The 18,667-nt window shown below is 36.8% G+C and overlaps 1 protein-coding gene across 1 annotated transcript in view; it reads right to left on the reverse strand.

Annotated features, from left to right (window-relative positions):
• Positions 1–18,667, reverse strand: part of LOC108887995 (protein diaphanous homolog 3) — a 152,415-nt gene that overhangs the window by 120,233 nt on the left and 13,515 nt on the right. The window contains exons 5-10 of the mRNA XM_051074353.1: positions 17,182–17,312; positions 7,120–7,194; positions 6,621–6,690; positions 3,600–3,736; positions 2,699–2,804; positions 103–213 (exon numbers count right to left, since the gene is read on the reverse strand). Of these exons, the coding sequence (XP_050930310.1) occupies positions 103–213; positions 2,699–2,804; positions 3,600–3,736; positions 6,621–6,690; positions 7,120–7,194; positions 17,182–17,312 (630 nt within the window). The remainder of the gene's footprint in view (positions 1–102; positions 214–2,698; positions 2,805–3,599; positions 3,737–6,620; positions 6,691–7,119; positions 7,195–17,181; positions 17,313–18,667) is intronic.

Here is an 18,667-nt window from a genome sequence, read left to right on the forward strand (position 1 = left end):
TAAATATTAATACAAGGTGAGTGTGAGTTTATATTATGTGTCTATGTGTGTGTGTGTGTGTGTGTGTGTGTGGGTGTGGGTGCGTGGTCCTGTTGTGCTTACCGGCAATATCTCTTTCAGGCCACAGCGCATAAATTCATTTCTGATGTGCAGCCTGAAGTCCAGCTCATCAGGAGATGTTACCAGTGCATTGATGAGCTGCATGCATGCCACCTGCAACATGAAGGGTAAGCAGAACAAAGAGACAGAGAGAGAAGGAGAGAGCAAGAGGAGTGAGAGAGAAAACCAGAGAAAGAGACTACGGACTTCTTCCAGAAGTTGATGAAAAGCATGCCGGCATGCATTCTAAATGAGTTATGTCCCTAGGAAGCAGAGGACCATAACTAATGCATGTCTATTTTCTCCAGTCACCAACTAGGGGGGCTGATTTTAATATTAATGCAACAACTGCAGACCCGTACACACAAAACTAACTAACAGTCAATTTAAGGGCAAACTCGCTCTTTTGGAAGCTGTTTTTCACTCCCGCCTGAGTTTGGTTTACTGCACAGGGACCGCTGCATCCTGTGACTCTTCAACTGCCTGAGCAAACACAGACAGAAAAATCAATTATTGATCAGTAAAGCAATCCACTCGAGCGTCAAAAGAGGGTATGGCAATGCTAGAGCTCAGGACGGATTTTCAGATGTCTTAAGGTTCATTGTCAGTTTGATAACACACTCTTATTTTTGTCATGGCACTGAAGCTTAGTAATTAGCTGTCTTGAAGGTATCAGTTTAATATTATAATATAGATTGGTAACAATACAAAGTGTCACTGAACTTTTCCTTAGTGTGTGACTTGGGTGCAGTGGCAGTCAAGAAACCACTACCACTGTTAGATTAAAAGATCATATCAATTACTTGAATGATTTCCTACCTTCCCCCTATCCTTTGGTTTGAGTATGAACAAATTCATTTTACGTATCTATATGTATCTCCAGCGAGTTTTAACTGTCTACATAAACAATAACAAAAGACACAGGGTGAGCTAGAAAAATTATAACAATGTCTTACATAATTTTCCATGAGTAAAAGATCACAATATAGATGCATGTTAGTATTTGAAGTCTACAATTTCATTCCAGCTCATATAAATAAATATAAAATATATATATAGTTAACCATCTACATTAGCCTCAGCTTTGTATAATATAGTGCCAATAACACCAAAGTCAATTACAAATACTTAAAGACACTAAAACTTTAAGAGAAAATACTAGCATCTTTGATTCAGGTGGTCTCACCTGTGCCTATTTACACTGACTTGCCCAAAGCTAAAGGCTGGTCGGGGAGGCTGTGTATAAATGCAGTTGAATAGGACAGAGAGCCTTTGGCCACACATTGCCATGGTTTGGATAACAGTATCAGTGCTTTAATAATGTAGGGGGATAAAAGGGATCTGCACTGTGTATTTGGAGGAGGGAAGGAAAAACAAAGCATCAATAAAACACAAGTAAGGTCTTATAAACTTTAGATGCCTCCGTATGGATCAAATTCTAGCTTCCAGTGCATCCCAAAATCCTGGTTTTCATTTCAGTGTAAAACATCTTCCCTTCTCTCACTATTGCCTCCTTACCTCTCCCCTATAGTTTTGCACCTGTCAAAGGTCGATACAGCAAACTGAATGCAAATGCTACTGATAATACTACAGGGGGCAAAACAGATATCATCTTTTAATTAAGTTTAGCATTGGTCATTGTATGGGAATAAGAAACAACCAAAGGAGCAAATGGTTGTACATACTAACATTTTGGGGGTTAGATACTGAATGAATGAATACGATCTTCTCATTCCTCAGCTACAAATTAAAAATGCAGACAACATACTTTAATCATGAACTACATTGTTGTGACACAAACCAACACGTTCTGTTTAAAACAGCCGATATGCAATATCTCAAGTATCAGCAGGGAGATGCTAAATCTGATGATCGTGTCCAGAAAGAGAGGCATGTGTAGGGGGAGCACATAGGATGATGAAATAGACAATGTGAATGGACAGCTGCTCTATGTATAGGTTAGAGAAATCGGTGGTTTTATTGTTCATTTTGTTTTGTTCTGTTTATGTTTTATTGTGTTCTCTTGTTAAATTTTCTTCTTCTTGTATTTCTTTTATTGTACAAGGAAATAACTACTGGCTCCACAGTAATTACAATAAAGCTTGTTTTACAACTTATAACCAGACATTCCTGTAACTTAAATGTCATTACAAATGGCAACTCCAAATCATGGAGGATCTTCATCTATAACTGAGCAACTAACACCACTACACAATGATTATGTTCATTACTGCCATTGGTAAAATCAGATTAGCAGGTTGTAGACTAGTGTTAATGAACCAATAGTTAATGAACACTGGACATGTAATAATACGAGTTACATAAATTTGAAAAATAAAATACATACAAGCAACATATGGGTGTGTCAGTGTTGCCATTGTGACCGGATCTGTGATGTACAATACTAAACACTAAAAACAAGATTATAACAAAATAATTTTTTGACAAAAAAGAGGAGCAGACCAAAGAATGTGTAAGTGACTAAGAGACCCCAAAGACCCCTGAGAGTGATATGTTGAGATGGTCACTTCCCACAGTTATTCCATATTTCATTTCAGAGAAATCTGAGTGAAACGGTGAAAATGTACTTTACACTTACTTGTAATTGAACCGAGCGATCACGTAGTCCTTGCACAATTGGACTGAATCTCTCAATGGCTCGCCATTCGCCTGCTGTGGAGATGGCCTCAAGGACCTTCTCCAAACTAAATGAGAACATGAAATGCATGAGCGAACAATGGGGAAAAAATGAAAAAATACATTCATTTAAAAGGGATTTTGACCATAAGCGCTCTCCTGTTCTACTGTATCCAAGGCACCTTTCTTGTCAATTCAACCCAAGTGGATGGATTTTTCCAAGTGATTCAATCACCGTGAAAACATGACTAGAAGACAATTGTGATTCAAATCTAAAACTGAACTTTACAAGTTCATTAAATAATTATTTCAATAATTCATTAATTTCAATAAGAAAATCAATGTACTTTTTATATTTCAAATAAAGCTTATTCCACTGACAAATGCTAAAATGACATTATTAGAGTATCTAATTTGACATTGCAGTCACTTATAATCACCCAATCCACTTTCTTGTACTATAACAAAAACAACATATGACATAATTTCTCCACCAGGTGCAATACATCGATCAATATATAATATGCTGGCACCAGTACTGTGACACTGACACTAACAAAGGAATGTATTACATGCCCATCTTTCCATTTCTCCATTCAAGGAGAAAGAGGACACTTCAGCCTTTTGAAAAGTTTTGGCTGTTTTACTATGTTTTACCATGCACCACAGTAGGCCGTGCATAGCCCAATGCTTTTAACTGACAATAAATACGAAAAGGTAAATATAAGCTGGGACCATAACTTTAAGTAAAACTTAAACTAAGGGACGATTTTACTTTTGTGAAATAAAAAAAAATGTCTTTCAACATTAGAAAAGCAGTAAGACATAGATGTGTTGACAGAAGAAATGAAGCCAGAGCGTACGTGTTCTCTTCGCCCACAATACAGATGGCTGACAGCAGCTTTACCACGTCAGTCATCATGGCAGACTGGGTGGGATCAATGGCTCTTGCCAGTAAAGCAAGACTTTTCTCCTCCCCCAGGATTCGATCCAAGCCGTACTGCAATAAACACAGACAGAAAAAGTGATTACATAGATATGCTATAATTCTGCACCAAGAATAAAATGTCACATGAAATGCTGAAACCAAGTCTTAGTGGCCGAAGAACGCAAGAGCAATTCAAGCAATATACGTACCTACACTTCAGATTAAGTCTGAATGATCAAGTGTCACACATAAGGTTAACAGCGATTTTAGTTCCATCTATAATGCAGTGCATGCAATTCTATTCAGAGATCTGGCCAGGCACAAACTTCTTGTACAAATTAACTTGGCCACCAGAAAATCTGATTAAATTGCAAGATCATTATTAAATAGATTGAGAATAATGGTCCTGTATGAGTTTTGCCAAAGAGTAAAAAAGCAATCTTGTAAGAACACCATCATTATAAAAAATAATATTGTATTGGTAATGTCAAGTACTAGCATGTGGTAACAACATTGCACAATGAAGAGAAAACCAATTCAACAGCGTTTGATTTTGTTAAAATAAATAAAAATATAACATAAAATAATTCATTAAAATTAATTCTTTGTAAAGCAGTGAAAGGGCTTTTATTTATATTACCAAAGAAGGCATCAATAAGGCATGTTCTTTTCTTAAATTCACTTTTGTTATTTGATTTGAAAAACAATTTTAAAAACACCATACATTACAGAACATTTTAATCATATTTTCTCTTTCTCTGTTCAGTGCAGACTTCACACTTTTGAAGAGGCCATCGGCTAACCAAATTATGTGTTGTGTATTCAGATTTCGTCCTTGTATCTGGATGGTTGTATGCAAATAGCTAAATTGTGTGATTACTTTATTTAAAAAATGTTACAATTGTTTCATAAAACATAATTAATTCATTAATTAAATTAAGTACTCATGTATGTTTGTGATTAAAGAGTCAGGGGTTGCTGAATTTCCAAAAACAAAATTAAGAGGAACAGTGTGTAAGTCTCATGTATACATGACATCTTTTTTAAAATAATTTCTTGAGCAGCTGTTTTTATACTTATATAGCAGATCTTCTCAAGTAGATAAACAATAAATACTGACGGACGTTTAGGCACTATTAAACCATTATCTTTTCTTAATACAGTTAAGTTGCTCAAAGGGCAGCTTCACAGTGTAGCAACTTTTAGCACTACATTATTATGCCTCTGATGACAGACAATAGAAAATATGCAAGTTTGTGGCTTGCCGCAGGAAGGCAGAAGAAGAAAAGGCTGCACTGACAGCTGGCAGAGAACACCTGTCTTCTTGGCATTGTGGGTACATCCTATCCCAAGATGCCTCTCTAGCCAGGGAAAGGTCTGGGCTAACAGAGAGGCCTACGGGTAAATGCTGGTGTCTGGCGCCTGTTGAGACACAGGATTACATGAGACCTTACAGCACACTTTGTGCCAGAGTGGCTGTATATCTGTCTCCACTGGGTTTTAGCTCCATGTGACAAGATTTTTTTTTTCCTTTGTAGCTACTTCAGACTAACAGCACAAAAGCAGGAAACGCTGAGGCATTGTAAAATAAAGTTAATTCAAGAGAACACTGTACAAGTAGGGCCTGGGCAATAATTCAATATTATTGTCTATTGACTCTAAGTGGAATTATTTTATCACAATATGATCATATTATTTTATAGATTCACTAAATCCTGTTGCTTAATTAAACAAATTACACACACAATCTGAAATTAAATTATAACAAAATGAGTTATGAAAGTGTTTGGAAAATCAAAATCTTCCACACTTACTAACAATGATGGATTGTACTTTCAGGTACATTAAACGGGAAAGGCCAGCTGACAGCTTCTCTGAAGAAACATCATTTACCAGACATAATAATGTAACTTAATTTATGTCTGTGAGAGACGCATGACATCAGTTTCTGTAAATTTTCAATTTATTGTCCAACCCTACATTTTATGTCTTCATATCTTTTCAAAATGGCATTTTGTTTCTTTTGCCTCTATAATTGATTTGTTCTCTGTAGCAGATAATTTGTGTTAACCGGTCATCTGTGTCCCTTTATGATACTCCCGAGAACTAAAGAGTTGCTGAAACTAAGTCCAGAGACACCGAGATGGAGACACACTGTACTGTGATTTATGGTTATTACCTTGTCCGATAGCATGCCACAGCATTGAAATAATTAGCAAACCAAGTTGTGTTTCTCTTGTGCTCACTTTTGCAACGGCATCTTCCTGAGCCATTAGAAAGTACTAACTCCAGAATTGGGACTTTTTGCAGGCCAAGAATTTTAGACCTGTGCAAATATGTCTGTGACAGTGTCCTCCAGTCTGCTTCAGGACTTTAGTATAACTTCCCTCAGTTAGCTCCATTTGCTGTGATGCTTCTCTTCTTCTCAGTTGGTCATGAGCCCTTGGTAATTGAAGTCCCAGAGGCTTAATTTGGTAATTGCATGAAAACACCAGATGTTGATGTGGCTGGGATTAAAGTTACCCTTGGAGATCAGACTCAAAATACAGGAAGTTGTTTCCTATTACATTAAAGTAGGATTTTCAAAAAAAATTCCGACTTTGGGGATTCCTTGTAGTAGTAAACCCACCACCCAACCTCCCCCCTCAGTCATTCATCAAAGGTTAATCAAAAAGCAAACACTCCTGATTAAAGTTAATGTGGGCTATTATGTCCCAAGACATTAATCACAGCAATTAATCAGATTAGTACGTGTTTACTGATTTTCAAAGACTGTATAATCTCTCTAACTTTCCAAAATTAACTGAAAATACACTTCCTCAGGGACTCCCTAGTTTTAAAGGTATAAGACAATAAAATTTTTCACAAAGTGAATGGGCAATGGGCAACTTACTACACAACCTAAATCAAGAAATAGCCACTTGGGCTTCCTCACAAAGACATGTATTGTCATTACCTTGTTGTTCATGAAGGCTTTGAGACATTGGACAACTTTATGTTGGTTCTTCTTGTCAATCTTCTCTTGCCTAGGGGCACAGGAGAGTAATGAGGAGGAGTTGGTCTCTAATGTACAGCATGAAGACAGCAAACTGTACACATACTGTTTGGAAATGAGTCCACATTAGATAAAGAACTGGAGAGAGTAAAAGCCACTCAGAAAAAAATGCAAGACCGTGCTGATGATAGAAAACAATTTTGACTCTGACAAAAGCCTTCCATTAAATGTACAACTGCCAAATATGAATGCAATTTTTGTTATCAGTAAATTCGGAAAATTGGCATTGAATTACTTTGATAAAATGACTCAACAAGGAAAACTGAAAATTACCAAAACCATGCGACTTTCTTTGTTCTGTTGTTATTAGTTAATATTGATCCTGTGAATGCTTAAATAATTACAGTGAGATAGATGGGAGTCTATACAAGAATACACATGAGTGAATGCATAAACTTACTGTTTCTTGAACAGCAACCTCTCCAAAATGTCCAGCAGCAGTCCAAGACCCTCATGCCCGAAACTCTGCACCCAACTGAAAAAACAAACATTTAATCAATATCACAGCAGTGCAAGACTGACAACTGACAGCAACACTTTCATACTCATCAACCACTGTGGAAACCTTTAAGACAGAAAAACACATGTAGAATTCAGCACTTCGTGCTGAGCAGAAGGGCTGCAGTAGTAAATATAGTAGTGCATGACCCATAAGAAAGACTGCACTAAAATATTGTAGGAAGAGGGAAACAACAAATGGAAAGCATACTTACATACTAATCGATAATGAACTTTTGAGGACATATCCATATTCCAGAGTATAGTATGGCATAAATCTAATAAATATCCACAATATATCCACGGCAGCAAAATGTAAATCAAAACCATATAGTTAACAAATCTGTCACAGAAATGTACTGTACGGCAATACCAGACAGGGACATATCAATATATCTGGACAAATGGGGGACTTTTACACAGCCAAAACTATTTAAATCAATCCCTACATACAAATGTCTTCAAAAATATAGTTAAGACATGGATACAGTACCTTCAGTACAAAGATACAATAATGCTAAAACAAATAGAATACTTGTTAAAGGCCTTGATGCAGTGGCATTGATCTCCTGAGAGAAGACAGAAAAATGCTATGCAGAATAAGTCCGGTGCCAGGGGACAGAATTAGATTCTTATGGAAGTTACAGTTATATGAAGCAAGTGACATTTGTGAGTTGTAGCTCTCCGAAGGAGGTTAAGCAAGTTCACACTGCTCCATCAAATAAGCAATTGAAAGATCGAATTTTTCAGCCGCTTTTTATGTGAAAGTTGATTTTAGACACATCCTATGGAGAAGGTGCCTTTGATGGATCGCAGGGACTGTTGCCTGTGATTAAAGTATTACTATAGAAAGCTTAGGACTAACATATAAAATAGATTTTGTTTCCTTTAAAAGGGCACACTTCTTTCCATGCAGCAAAGGAGCTTTTCTTTGAAAAAGCCAATGACGTGCATGCCGACGAATGAAGTAATTTCTATCCTACACTAGTGCTATCAGATGGTCGACATATTAGAGCGATAAAGAGGATGGAACATTGTTATTACTACAGTGATCTTAATATGGTGTTAATTTAGTTAGTCAACAGTGCTTTTTTTAAATTCAAAGCTCAGTTATGGTAATTAGGCAGTTTATTAATCTAATGTTCACTTCCAGAGGACAAAATAATGACCAGATAATATTTCTGGGTAAATGCATACATTGGGATATACTTATTCACCATAAAAACTAAGAACAAAGTTTCATCATATTTCTCAGCCCTTCTCTAGATTATTACATAAATCTGGGGAAGGTTAATTGTTCTTTGAGGTTCTAATGACCTCTGGCCTGAGGCCACTAAGCTCTCTCTGGATCCAAATATGATGTTGAAACGCTGCTGTCACTATGGCATTTATTTACATAAACCAAAGGCATCTTTCAGTCTTCCTACTTCCAGATTATAATGATTGCTAAATCTGTGCTTAAAGCGGATGAAGGAACAAGGGCATGTATGATAGTGGTGCACAGCATAATAGAATCAGCAGGCTTTGCCTTATGAAACCAACTCCATTTCTGAGACTTCTTGGATAGAATCAAACACAATGGCAATCATGATAAAACATCACTACTTTTCCTTGATACTGACAAACCATATCCTGGAGATCCAAGGTTGTCACCCAAAAGTGACAGTGGAGAATGGGACAAAGAGCAGTTACTTAAAAGAACCTGTTTTATATCAGGAGCACAAATAGGAGCAAATATTATACTGTGGGTTTGGATGAAAACCTTTAGGTATGCAGAAAACAGACAAAGACAGGGTGAGTGAGATTGTGACTGACTGCACCTCCCTCCTGATTGAAACTGAATAACATCTCTCAACATTAGCATTCACCATTTGTACTGTTCTAATCAACAAGCGGCATGCCTCCCAGCATCAAATCTACAGAAATTCTCAAGGTGACAACATGAAATGGGAAGCTGTTATCTGAATTTAATTTCTTGAAAGGGAGTAAGGAGTTCTGGGTGGATGTGTGCATGAGTTTATTTGTCTGTTGTGTGACATTGTTGTGCCTGGTAAAGAATGGTGACAAATAGGATTTTTTTTTTTATCAAAAAACAATGGAGAACTCTTAACAGATGGTGGGTGCTTATATTGTTTGTTTTGTTTTGTTTTATTTAACTTACATCCAAAGTCCTCTCATCTCGACTGCAAATAGGTGACAGGTAATTTTAACTCAACATTTTTCAAAACAAGAAAGAAAAAAAGAAAGAAAAAAGTACAGTGACTCAAAGAAGTGTTTCAAAGAAGGGGAACAAATCATGAACATGAAATTTGAATGAAAGTTAGCAGGTAAAGTTATGTATCTATATCATTATAGTTAGCTGGTGAGACAAAGTGTTTGAGTCGAAAAATCTAGTGTGCACTCATGAGCACTACACACATGTAACCATGTCATGTACACTAGAGTTGGACAATCATCTGTATATTCTGACTGTCACTGAACATCAGCAAATCATTTGAGACATCACAGCTCAGTAACTACAGTACTTACAGTTTCAGTTTGCTGGATATGCTTCATCTTTGCTGAGAATTACAGCAAAAGTCTAGGCCATCTTGTGCATACATTTTTATACAAACAACCTCATACTGGGGATAAGAGATCTGGGCTTTCTGTCCAAACTATTCCCTGTGAGCTGAAAGCTAGGACTGTGCAAGTTGTGTAGGGGAAAATATTTGCTGCTTTTGATGTATTAGACCCTCCATGTTTTGAAAAATAACAGAGTCTGAGGTATTGAGCATACCATTGACTAAGTTAATGGTATGTTTAGTTAGGTCAATCATGTACCACAAATGGCTGGTAAGTAACCATGATGTATCAGGTTTTAATATAGTCCGTGGTATTTTGTTGTACAAACAAACAAAAACAACACTAATCTTAAGATGCCTAACATAGTGATTTAAGCATATACAATGGAAGTGGATGTTTAATTTATTAATACACAGGCTCTGGTCCTTAACTGCCTTCCACTGACAAAAGGAGGACAAAAGGCAGAAAGGTACTGCAGGTTTCCACATCAAAGTGTATAACTGTGTGTGTGTGTGTGTGTGTGTGTGTGTGTGTGTGTGTGTGTGTGTGACAGGGTCAAGAAAATGAGGGAGGCTGACAAAAACTGTCACGACCACGCTGATGAAGACAGGGAAGGTGCTGCCAAGGTATCTAAGGAATGAGGCTCTCATGTTTGAGAAAAAATTCAATTTAGCCTACACTTCTCACTGGGCCATGGCCCAGACCATTCTAGTTATAGAGTAGGCAGGGCGGGGGTCTTGACAAGAGCTTCATTGAAATGCATAGCTCAGTGGCAACTGCATGCTAGTTTTTCATCATCAGTAGGTGAGGCAGAGAGCAAAGGAAAATAATCAGTTGATCTATAGCCAGAATTATTGCACAGGAAACCAACAGGCCTGCAAAATCAGGGTCTGCTTCAAGTCATCTACCTTGAAACACATGAGTGAAAAGTGACATATGTCAGCTTTCAAAGGCTGCTAGTAAAGGAACTTCTGTATTTAGAAGATCGCAAAGGCCTGATGCCATTCTGCAACATCTGGAGAAAGTCTCATCTTCAAGAGAGAGAACAATCAGGCTGAGGCAATAAAGTATGTAAGGGTGTGTCTGTATCATGGCAGGAGGTAGGGGAAAAATAGGATGCGTCAGATTTCAAAGACCAAAAGGGGCACCTGCTGCATCTGCACCAGGAATGATAAAAGTTTGCGTGTTTAATAATGCGATACTCTATTCCTTATAATATATCATTGTTTTGCAAGCATCATTGTTCAAATCCTATTTTATGGTGCAGAACTTACAAATACATAAATAAATAATACAATTAAAATTGAAGTAGATATTAATTAAAATGTTAATAACTTGCAAAGAGGAATCAGTAGTTATAATCATATACTGACCTGTTTATTTATCCTTGTGCAGTTAAGTGGTTTGTATTTGACATGCTGTCTGTCTAGACTCTAAAATGATTAAAGTATTTTAAATTCTGTCTGCCAATCTAGCATGCTCTGGCAGCCCTTGGGTTTCATTAGTTCCTAACATCTGGCACCCCTCCCACATCCCAAATGAGAAACTTCAATCACATTCTCTGCCTGAATGTCCTCAATGTCTGGAGCTGTGTTGTGTAAAAATGATCTGAAAACACTTTCTACAGCTACAGATTTAAGTCTGACTACTACCTGTTAGCACTGTTATTGTCAGTAGTCATTTGGCATTGTACAGACAGGACACAGAGCAGAACCTTCACAGTTTACACAGGTCACAGCAGAGTGGACACAAACGGTTGAGTCTATTTTGCCTTTACCAATCAGTATTAACTGTTATTTGTGTCCTGTCATCCTTAATCCTGTCTACAAAGCTTTGTTTGGCTCTGTTGTTTTTCCCCATCAAGGAGACTGCTATCAAGTTCGTGCCCTGGAACCAGGACAGTATTTTCCCCTCACTATTAAGATGCGGATGGACAGTGTATGAAAATAAAAATTCTGGGTCCTCATAATCTTGAGTCTTGTGGAAATAATCCCTAAAATTTCAATTTTTTGTGGCAAAACTATCATGTTTTTGGTCAGTCTTCCAAAAATGTGGATGGAATACTGTAAACTACTTTCATATATTTACACAATATAATAAACAGTAATTAATGCTCTCTCTGCGATTGGAGGCATACTGTAATCACACCTCACCATCAACAGATGCAAAAGCACCATAGTAATATTCGACAGAGGGCTATCACCTCAGAAAGACACAAAGAAACAGATTGAGGGAGAGAGCATTAAAAATAAGGAAAACAAATTCATCATCCCATTCCCTTGGAAACAAAAACAGTCATAAATCAAAGAGAAAAATGAGGCACCTTATCTGGCTAACTTCACAGCTAAGGTAGCTTGACTTCTAACGGAGTCTCAGGAGAATGCCTCCAAGGTTCCTAGGCAGTGCAGCACAGTGTTGCACTCCGCTAAAGCGGTTATGAACCAGAAATAAAAAATTTACTTTAAAATGTTGTCCTGAGCATAGCAAGTTAACTGACTACAGGAGGGTTCTCCAGGGAGAGGAAGAAGGAGGAGGCTGAAATCATAGCAATGTGGGACACCTGAAATAAAAATAGAGGAGGTCATTTCATGCAGAGAGGCCTGAATGACGCCACTCTAGCAGACAACCACTGACAATAACAATGCTTATAATATTTAAGCAGCAAATATCTCAAATGTGGTGGCTTGTTTATATTAAGATTCTGTATTTGAAAATGTTTTATTATAATTATTTATAATAATAATAATAGTTTAAATAGATGCTTTCAAAACAGACCATAGTTGCAACAAACCAATTAAATTATTACTTAGTGAGAAACATTGAAATGTATTTTAAAAAATACACATTTGTGTACAATAAAAAAAACTCTACAGTTTTGAATTTTATAACATATACACACATGAACACATTTTACCTTTAACACATTTGTCTGTATGCCTTCCTCAAACTTTGAAATCCAATAATATTTCACAACACATTAAAATTATTTTGGTAGGTCAAACTTAAATGACCCTGTTGGCCCTGGAATCTTGTCAGAGGCAACTGACATGTTACTGATAATAGAAAACATTATAGTCTAAATATTTAAATTATACCCTATATAACAATAAGTCAATGAGTATATAATTTCTTAATGAGAGAGAATAAAGGCATTTGCGTGTATATTTTGTACTTGACAATACTATGAGCATTATTAGTTTAAGGAATCCTGGATCTTTATGTGCAAACATGGGTGGCAGGTGTGTGAGAGACAGGAGGAGCATCCAAGATTTAAAAACATCGGTGTAAAGAAGAGGAATGCTAAACTGTACCCTACTGTATAGCTAAACTGAAAAAAAATAAATCTAAGGCCTTAAACCTGAAGGTCAGTTTTAATATAATATCAAAAACCAATTTCCACTTGTTTGTCAGATCCATTTATCAAATCCATTTAATACAATTACATCCTGTAGCCTTGCTGGTCCTGTGGGCTGGTACCATGGCCTCTCCTCACAAAAAGGGAGACAGAGCTAGAATAGCTAAGGTGGGTAAGGTATACAGGGGTCAGAGGCGTGCGTCACAGGGTGACGCTCTAGAGCTGAAGGAAGTACCAAACTACTTCTAAGTCATCCTGCTCCACCAGAAGGAACCTGATGAGGGAGCATATAAGTCTGTCAGCCTATACAAGCAGAATGCAACTACCTGATATTGGGTGGAGGCGATGAGTGAGAGTTGTTGCTATGGCAGTGCCAAGAAAGTGATAGTGAGCAGCATCCAAAAAACAGTGGCGGACAAAATCTCCTCACTGCCAAACCAGTACCACAACTCAGGACTGTAATGGTGCTATTAGATTGCAAGTGGTTACCACTGTCAGGACACCATTTCTAGCCAAGGCAGATTTATGGTCAAGCCAAACTATGTCATTATACATGAGTCTGACTGTCCATTTTATTAGTGATAACTCCATCAGAGCCCACAGGTCACATTTTCATTAATAATCACACTGATGAAGGTCCCATGAACAGCAAAGTGTATGCATAGAGTATTGCTATTTACGCTACAGTTTATAGGACAGCCATGTCTTATGGCAGCTAATCCAGCTAGTTATGATATATATTATTTATATGTTAAATACAGTATTACATGTGTTAGATAGATACAATAGTGCAGCCCTAACTGATCCATTCATAACAGTAATGTGATTCATATGGTATCTAGCACAAATAGACATATGCAGCAAAATAAAGTACAAAATGCGACATGCAGATTGATCTTGTAATTTTGAAGATAAATACTGTATCATTCGATGGAAATTTTTGGGGTTTTTTTTGTTTTTGTTTAAACCGGGCCTTAAAGCGAAAACTCCCTCTGTATGGTACTACAATAAAGGAGATAAAACAAACCATGGTTGATCAAAATAAATTTGTTTTTCTATAAATTCTTACTATAAAGCATATTGAAAATTTTACCTGCAGATGACATTTTCAATTTTATCATTCTTCCAGCTCTGAAAACCATTCATATTATTTTAATCTTACAAATGTCTCATCTTAATCACCAAAAAGGTCAAGTGACAAACATATATCTCATCTTATTTACTGTTAACAAAATTAAAACTTGAGTATGTTTCGTCTAATTCACGCCTTTGGCCGTGTTTGTACATTTTCACTAATGTCATCAACTCTGATGAAAAACAAAGTGAGGCTCACAAAAAGTGGATTCATTGTGATTAAAAGCACTAGAAACTAATTTTTCTCTTGGCTATCTTGATAGGGCTGCAGTGCTCAAGAGGTTCTAGAAAACATAATGAAGTCTCAGTTCTTTTACTCCTACATCCATGTGCCGTCACTCATCCACTACTGTGTTAAGTGGGTGGTAGACAGCAGCAGTGGGCGGGAGAGCTTTCACATGCAAACTCAAAAGGATGAGCCTGGCAGTAGGAAGGCTTTATGAGCCACAAGAAGGCTCAGACCTGGTAACATATGGTGGTTAACATATAAATAAACAAATTTTCATTACTGACGCCGAACGGGTTCAAGGCAAAAAATATGGGAGACAAGTAGGAATAAGAGAGGGTAGTCATATCAATCCAAAAGGGTGGCTTGAGGGATTTAATTAAAGGGCTAAAATATAAATACTATGATAAGTCAATGCAAAACTTTCCAGTCAAATATCTAAAAACATTTCATCCCATTTGTACAATTTTGACTTTATATTGTAAAGCCAGTATAACAATTAATGTACACAGACATTCAGTTTACTATAGATTGATCAAACATGTACATTGGTAAATGAAAAATCTCAAATATGATGGGCTAACAGGTGTCTATTAGTTGCTGGTAATGGACAGCATAGACACCTACAAAGAGAGAGCTGAGTCTGTCTCTGTGACAGAGTGCCAGGTGATGCGCAGTTGCTTTGGAAAAGTGCAATAATACAATGCAGCAATAGATGCAATGCTATTTTCCATTGCTGTATTTTGAATGTGCATTCGATACTGAGTGAAATTTCTCCTTATTCTTGTGATTAAACACAGATTTTAAAAGGTCAGAATGCTGCCCATCTAGTTGGAGTTCAGCTTTAAAACTGGCATCTCATATGAAAAAGGTTACCCACTGACCACTGGCATAGACTATTGCCTCTAGTTCAAAAGAACACCAAACAGAAAAGATCAGGGACAAAATACAAGACGAGAGTCCATAAGATGATGCAAGACCACAGTCATCCTCAATCAGCTGTGACAGCGTGACAGAACTAGAAAGGCATTGTGTAGAGTGTATAGAGGCACTGTGATCTTATTGTATACATACTATGCATCCATGACATCAATCATGAAATGTCTTACTTAAGTAAATCATATCTGTGTGTGGCGATAGGAGGTGGTGGAGTTTTAAAAAGTCAGCGAAGACTAAATGGTTGAGCTTAGCTTTTTGACTGCCTTTAAAGTGGCTCTGGCAGAGCATATGATAATGTGAAACAAACTTGCTAATCCCCAACCTCAGACAGAGAGAGCCCACAGCAACAATTTAAATCTAAGAGAGGGAGACAACCAAAACAAGACTGCCATGGATCTGCCTGTCAGTGTGGCTTAGACACTACCAAAGGAACATCCCATCCCTCTTCTTACAGAGACAGATTTACTGGCAATAAATATACATTTACTTTGATTAAGCACTGTGACGCAAAACTGACCATCCCAGCCAGATCCTTAAAAAACTAAAAATGATTGTGCCCAGATAGTGAACCTTAACATACAGGTATGCATACAGGAAAAAAAGTGGTCAGTGATGGGAGATTAACAAATAGACAGTGTGAATGTTAGGGATTAAATGTGAAACTTACATAACTGTCATTTCTTATTAAGTATTTCTCTGATAAAAAAAAAAATACTGACAAGGATAAACACTGCAAACAAAATCTGCCAAAATATTTAGGTTAACAAATGAGCAGAGGCCTGGCTGAGGGAAAAATTAATTTTAGGAATACTGCAACTGAAATGAATTACAGTGAAATTGCATCTCTTCAACATAGTGGTGATTTTTGTAGGAAGTGCTTGTTGTTTGGCTGCTGAATTGGATTTGATAAGACTGCAGAAAAGTTTAGGACAATATGCCCTCCTCTACCATGCATTTGTTTAAACTACTGAACCATAGAGGAGAAGTTACATGGTCACTCAGAATTCTATTCATTTTTTTCCACAAACAACTCAGGTAGCTGACAGCTGGAGCACCTCCAAGGTTTTAATATGTAATCCACTCTCCTAGTTAAATGACCAACACAACAATGAGAAACTCTGGTGGAAAAAAAAATCTGCATTACTATGAAAAGTCAACCTCACAGGACTATGCATTAAGTCAACAAAGACTCCCAAGAGTCATGGCAGTAAGAAACAATTCAAACAATCTTAAAAGCCTGTTGCTCTGCTGCTTACAGTGGGCTGAGCAAAAGATCATATTTTGTAGGACTCCATAAATGTAAACAGTTTAAAGACAGTCACTCAGATTAAGAATGAATTCAGTAAGCAAGCTATGTTGTTTTGTTCCTGATGACGCATTTTCAATTTGCCACAACTATGATTCACACCTTGGCCTGGAATGTATTCACAGTCACATACCTCTGAGGTTTGCAGTATGTGAGCTGCAGCTGTCCATCTTGCTGCTATTTACTTTCTCAATGTCTGGTTTGAATTATTTAATTTAATTATATTACTAACTTAAATGAAAACAGGAAGGAATAACATTTTGAAAAGGGAAAACTAAGATATACACAAATATTTAATAGAACATGGTAAATGATGGTGATCTTGTTAAACCGTCTTTATACTGTGTAATTACTAACAAAAAGAATTACAAAAGAGACAACTGTGAAGTCACTTGTACAAAGGAACGTCCTATTCCATTGTTATAATCTTGAACTATACCTGACAGGGTTGCTGGTAAGGGACACACGCAATGAGTCCAGACAGGCAAACAGACGTTCGTCCATCACCCCTGACTTCAGCTCTCCCAGGAATTCCTGGGGAGATATCTGATGGCTGTTTCTCAAGGTGCCCTGGAACAAAAGGAGATAGAACAAATCTTTTTAGTGTAGCTATTAAAAAAGTGATCAAATCAACGTAAGGCCAAAAAATGTTAAAGTCAAAAAAAGGTCAATACACTGACATAAATACTGTGTCAACAACTTTTAACAGCAAAAGCATAAATGTGCAAAAGTGCCCATTACTGTGCACCTGTCCCTTTGTCATACTAATAATCCCAGAGAGATGAGTATGTATATGTTCATTATCTTCAATGTTTTTTGTCTTCATTGGAGATATAGCTATTTGAATAATTAGGAATCAGCACAGGTCCAAGTAAGTAAAATTGAGACATTTCTCAGGGCTGTCAGGGTTGTGTTGGGCATTTGTCAATTGACAGACTTAATGATTATGTGAAAAAAAATTAAAAATAAATAATCTTATATGAAGCCAGAGGATAACATATTGGGTATTTAATCACATCACAAATCGAAAGATCATTTTCAACCAAATTTGTAATGTAAGGATGATTTTTCCAATGTAAGTGACAGGTTTTTCATATTCAGACAGGAATATGGAACTCCTTTAACAGAGAAACAGCATAGACCAACAAGTTTATTTAATAGCACAAGAAGAAACTAGCTTTTTCTATCAGGGAATTGCATCCAAATTAGTATCTGCACAAACCATGCAATTAGATGCAGAATTGCCTTCAACTGCTGCTGTACCATGACATAACATATGGAGGTATATCAACTGCTTCTATAACACAATGTTAATCAGTCAGTAGTAGTTTCAGTATACTGCAGAGGTGCAGCTATAATCAATACAGCATGACAGCACCAATGTGCGTCAACTGTACATTAGCGGATGTGTGACAGTGACGTTAAGTGGATTTTCTATATTAAGTAGAGTCTGGCCATTAGTTTGAGAGCAATAAACTGGTAACCACTGAAAAAAAATATATGCACGGTTCACTGACTATATGAAAGTTACACCAATGTCAGCCTCATGCAACAAGCAAAAACTGTCAACTGTTAACAACTATATTATTCTCTTAACTTGGAAAACCATGGAATGGGCCCTTACTAAATGTTGCTCACTACTTTCACATGTATCTCCTTACATAGTTTAAAAAGTTTCTGGCAGCCAGTCTTCTATTTCCACTATTTTGTTTGTGTTTGTATCTGAAAAATATTTTCTAAATTAACATTAAAAAGTTACAAGCAGTTCAAAAAGTTCACAGTTTAAAAAGTTCAGTGATATATTTGAAATTAGGCAAACATTTGAAGTGAAGAAAACAACATGTTTTTTCACTACCTAATTTTTCCAGGCTTTTGGATCAAAGCCAGCAGCCAAACATCCTTAAGCCCAGGGTTATGGATAAACC

This window comes from Lates calcarifer, linkage group LG2, assembly GCF_001640805.2.
Source record: "Lates calcarifer isolate ASB-BC8 linkage group LG2, TLL_Latcal_v3, whole genome shotgun sequence".
Classification (NCBI taxonomy): domain Eukaryota; kingdom Metazoa; phylum Chordata; class Actinopteri; family Centropomidae; genus Lates; species Lates calcarifer.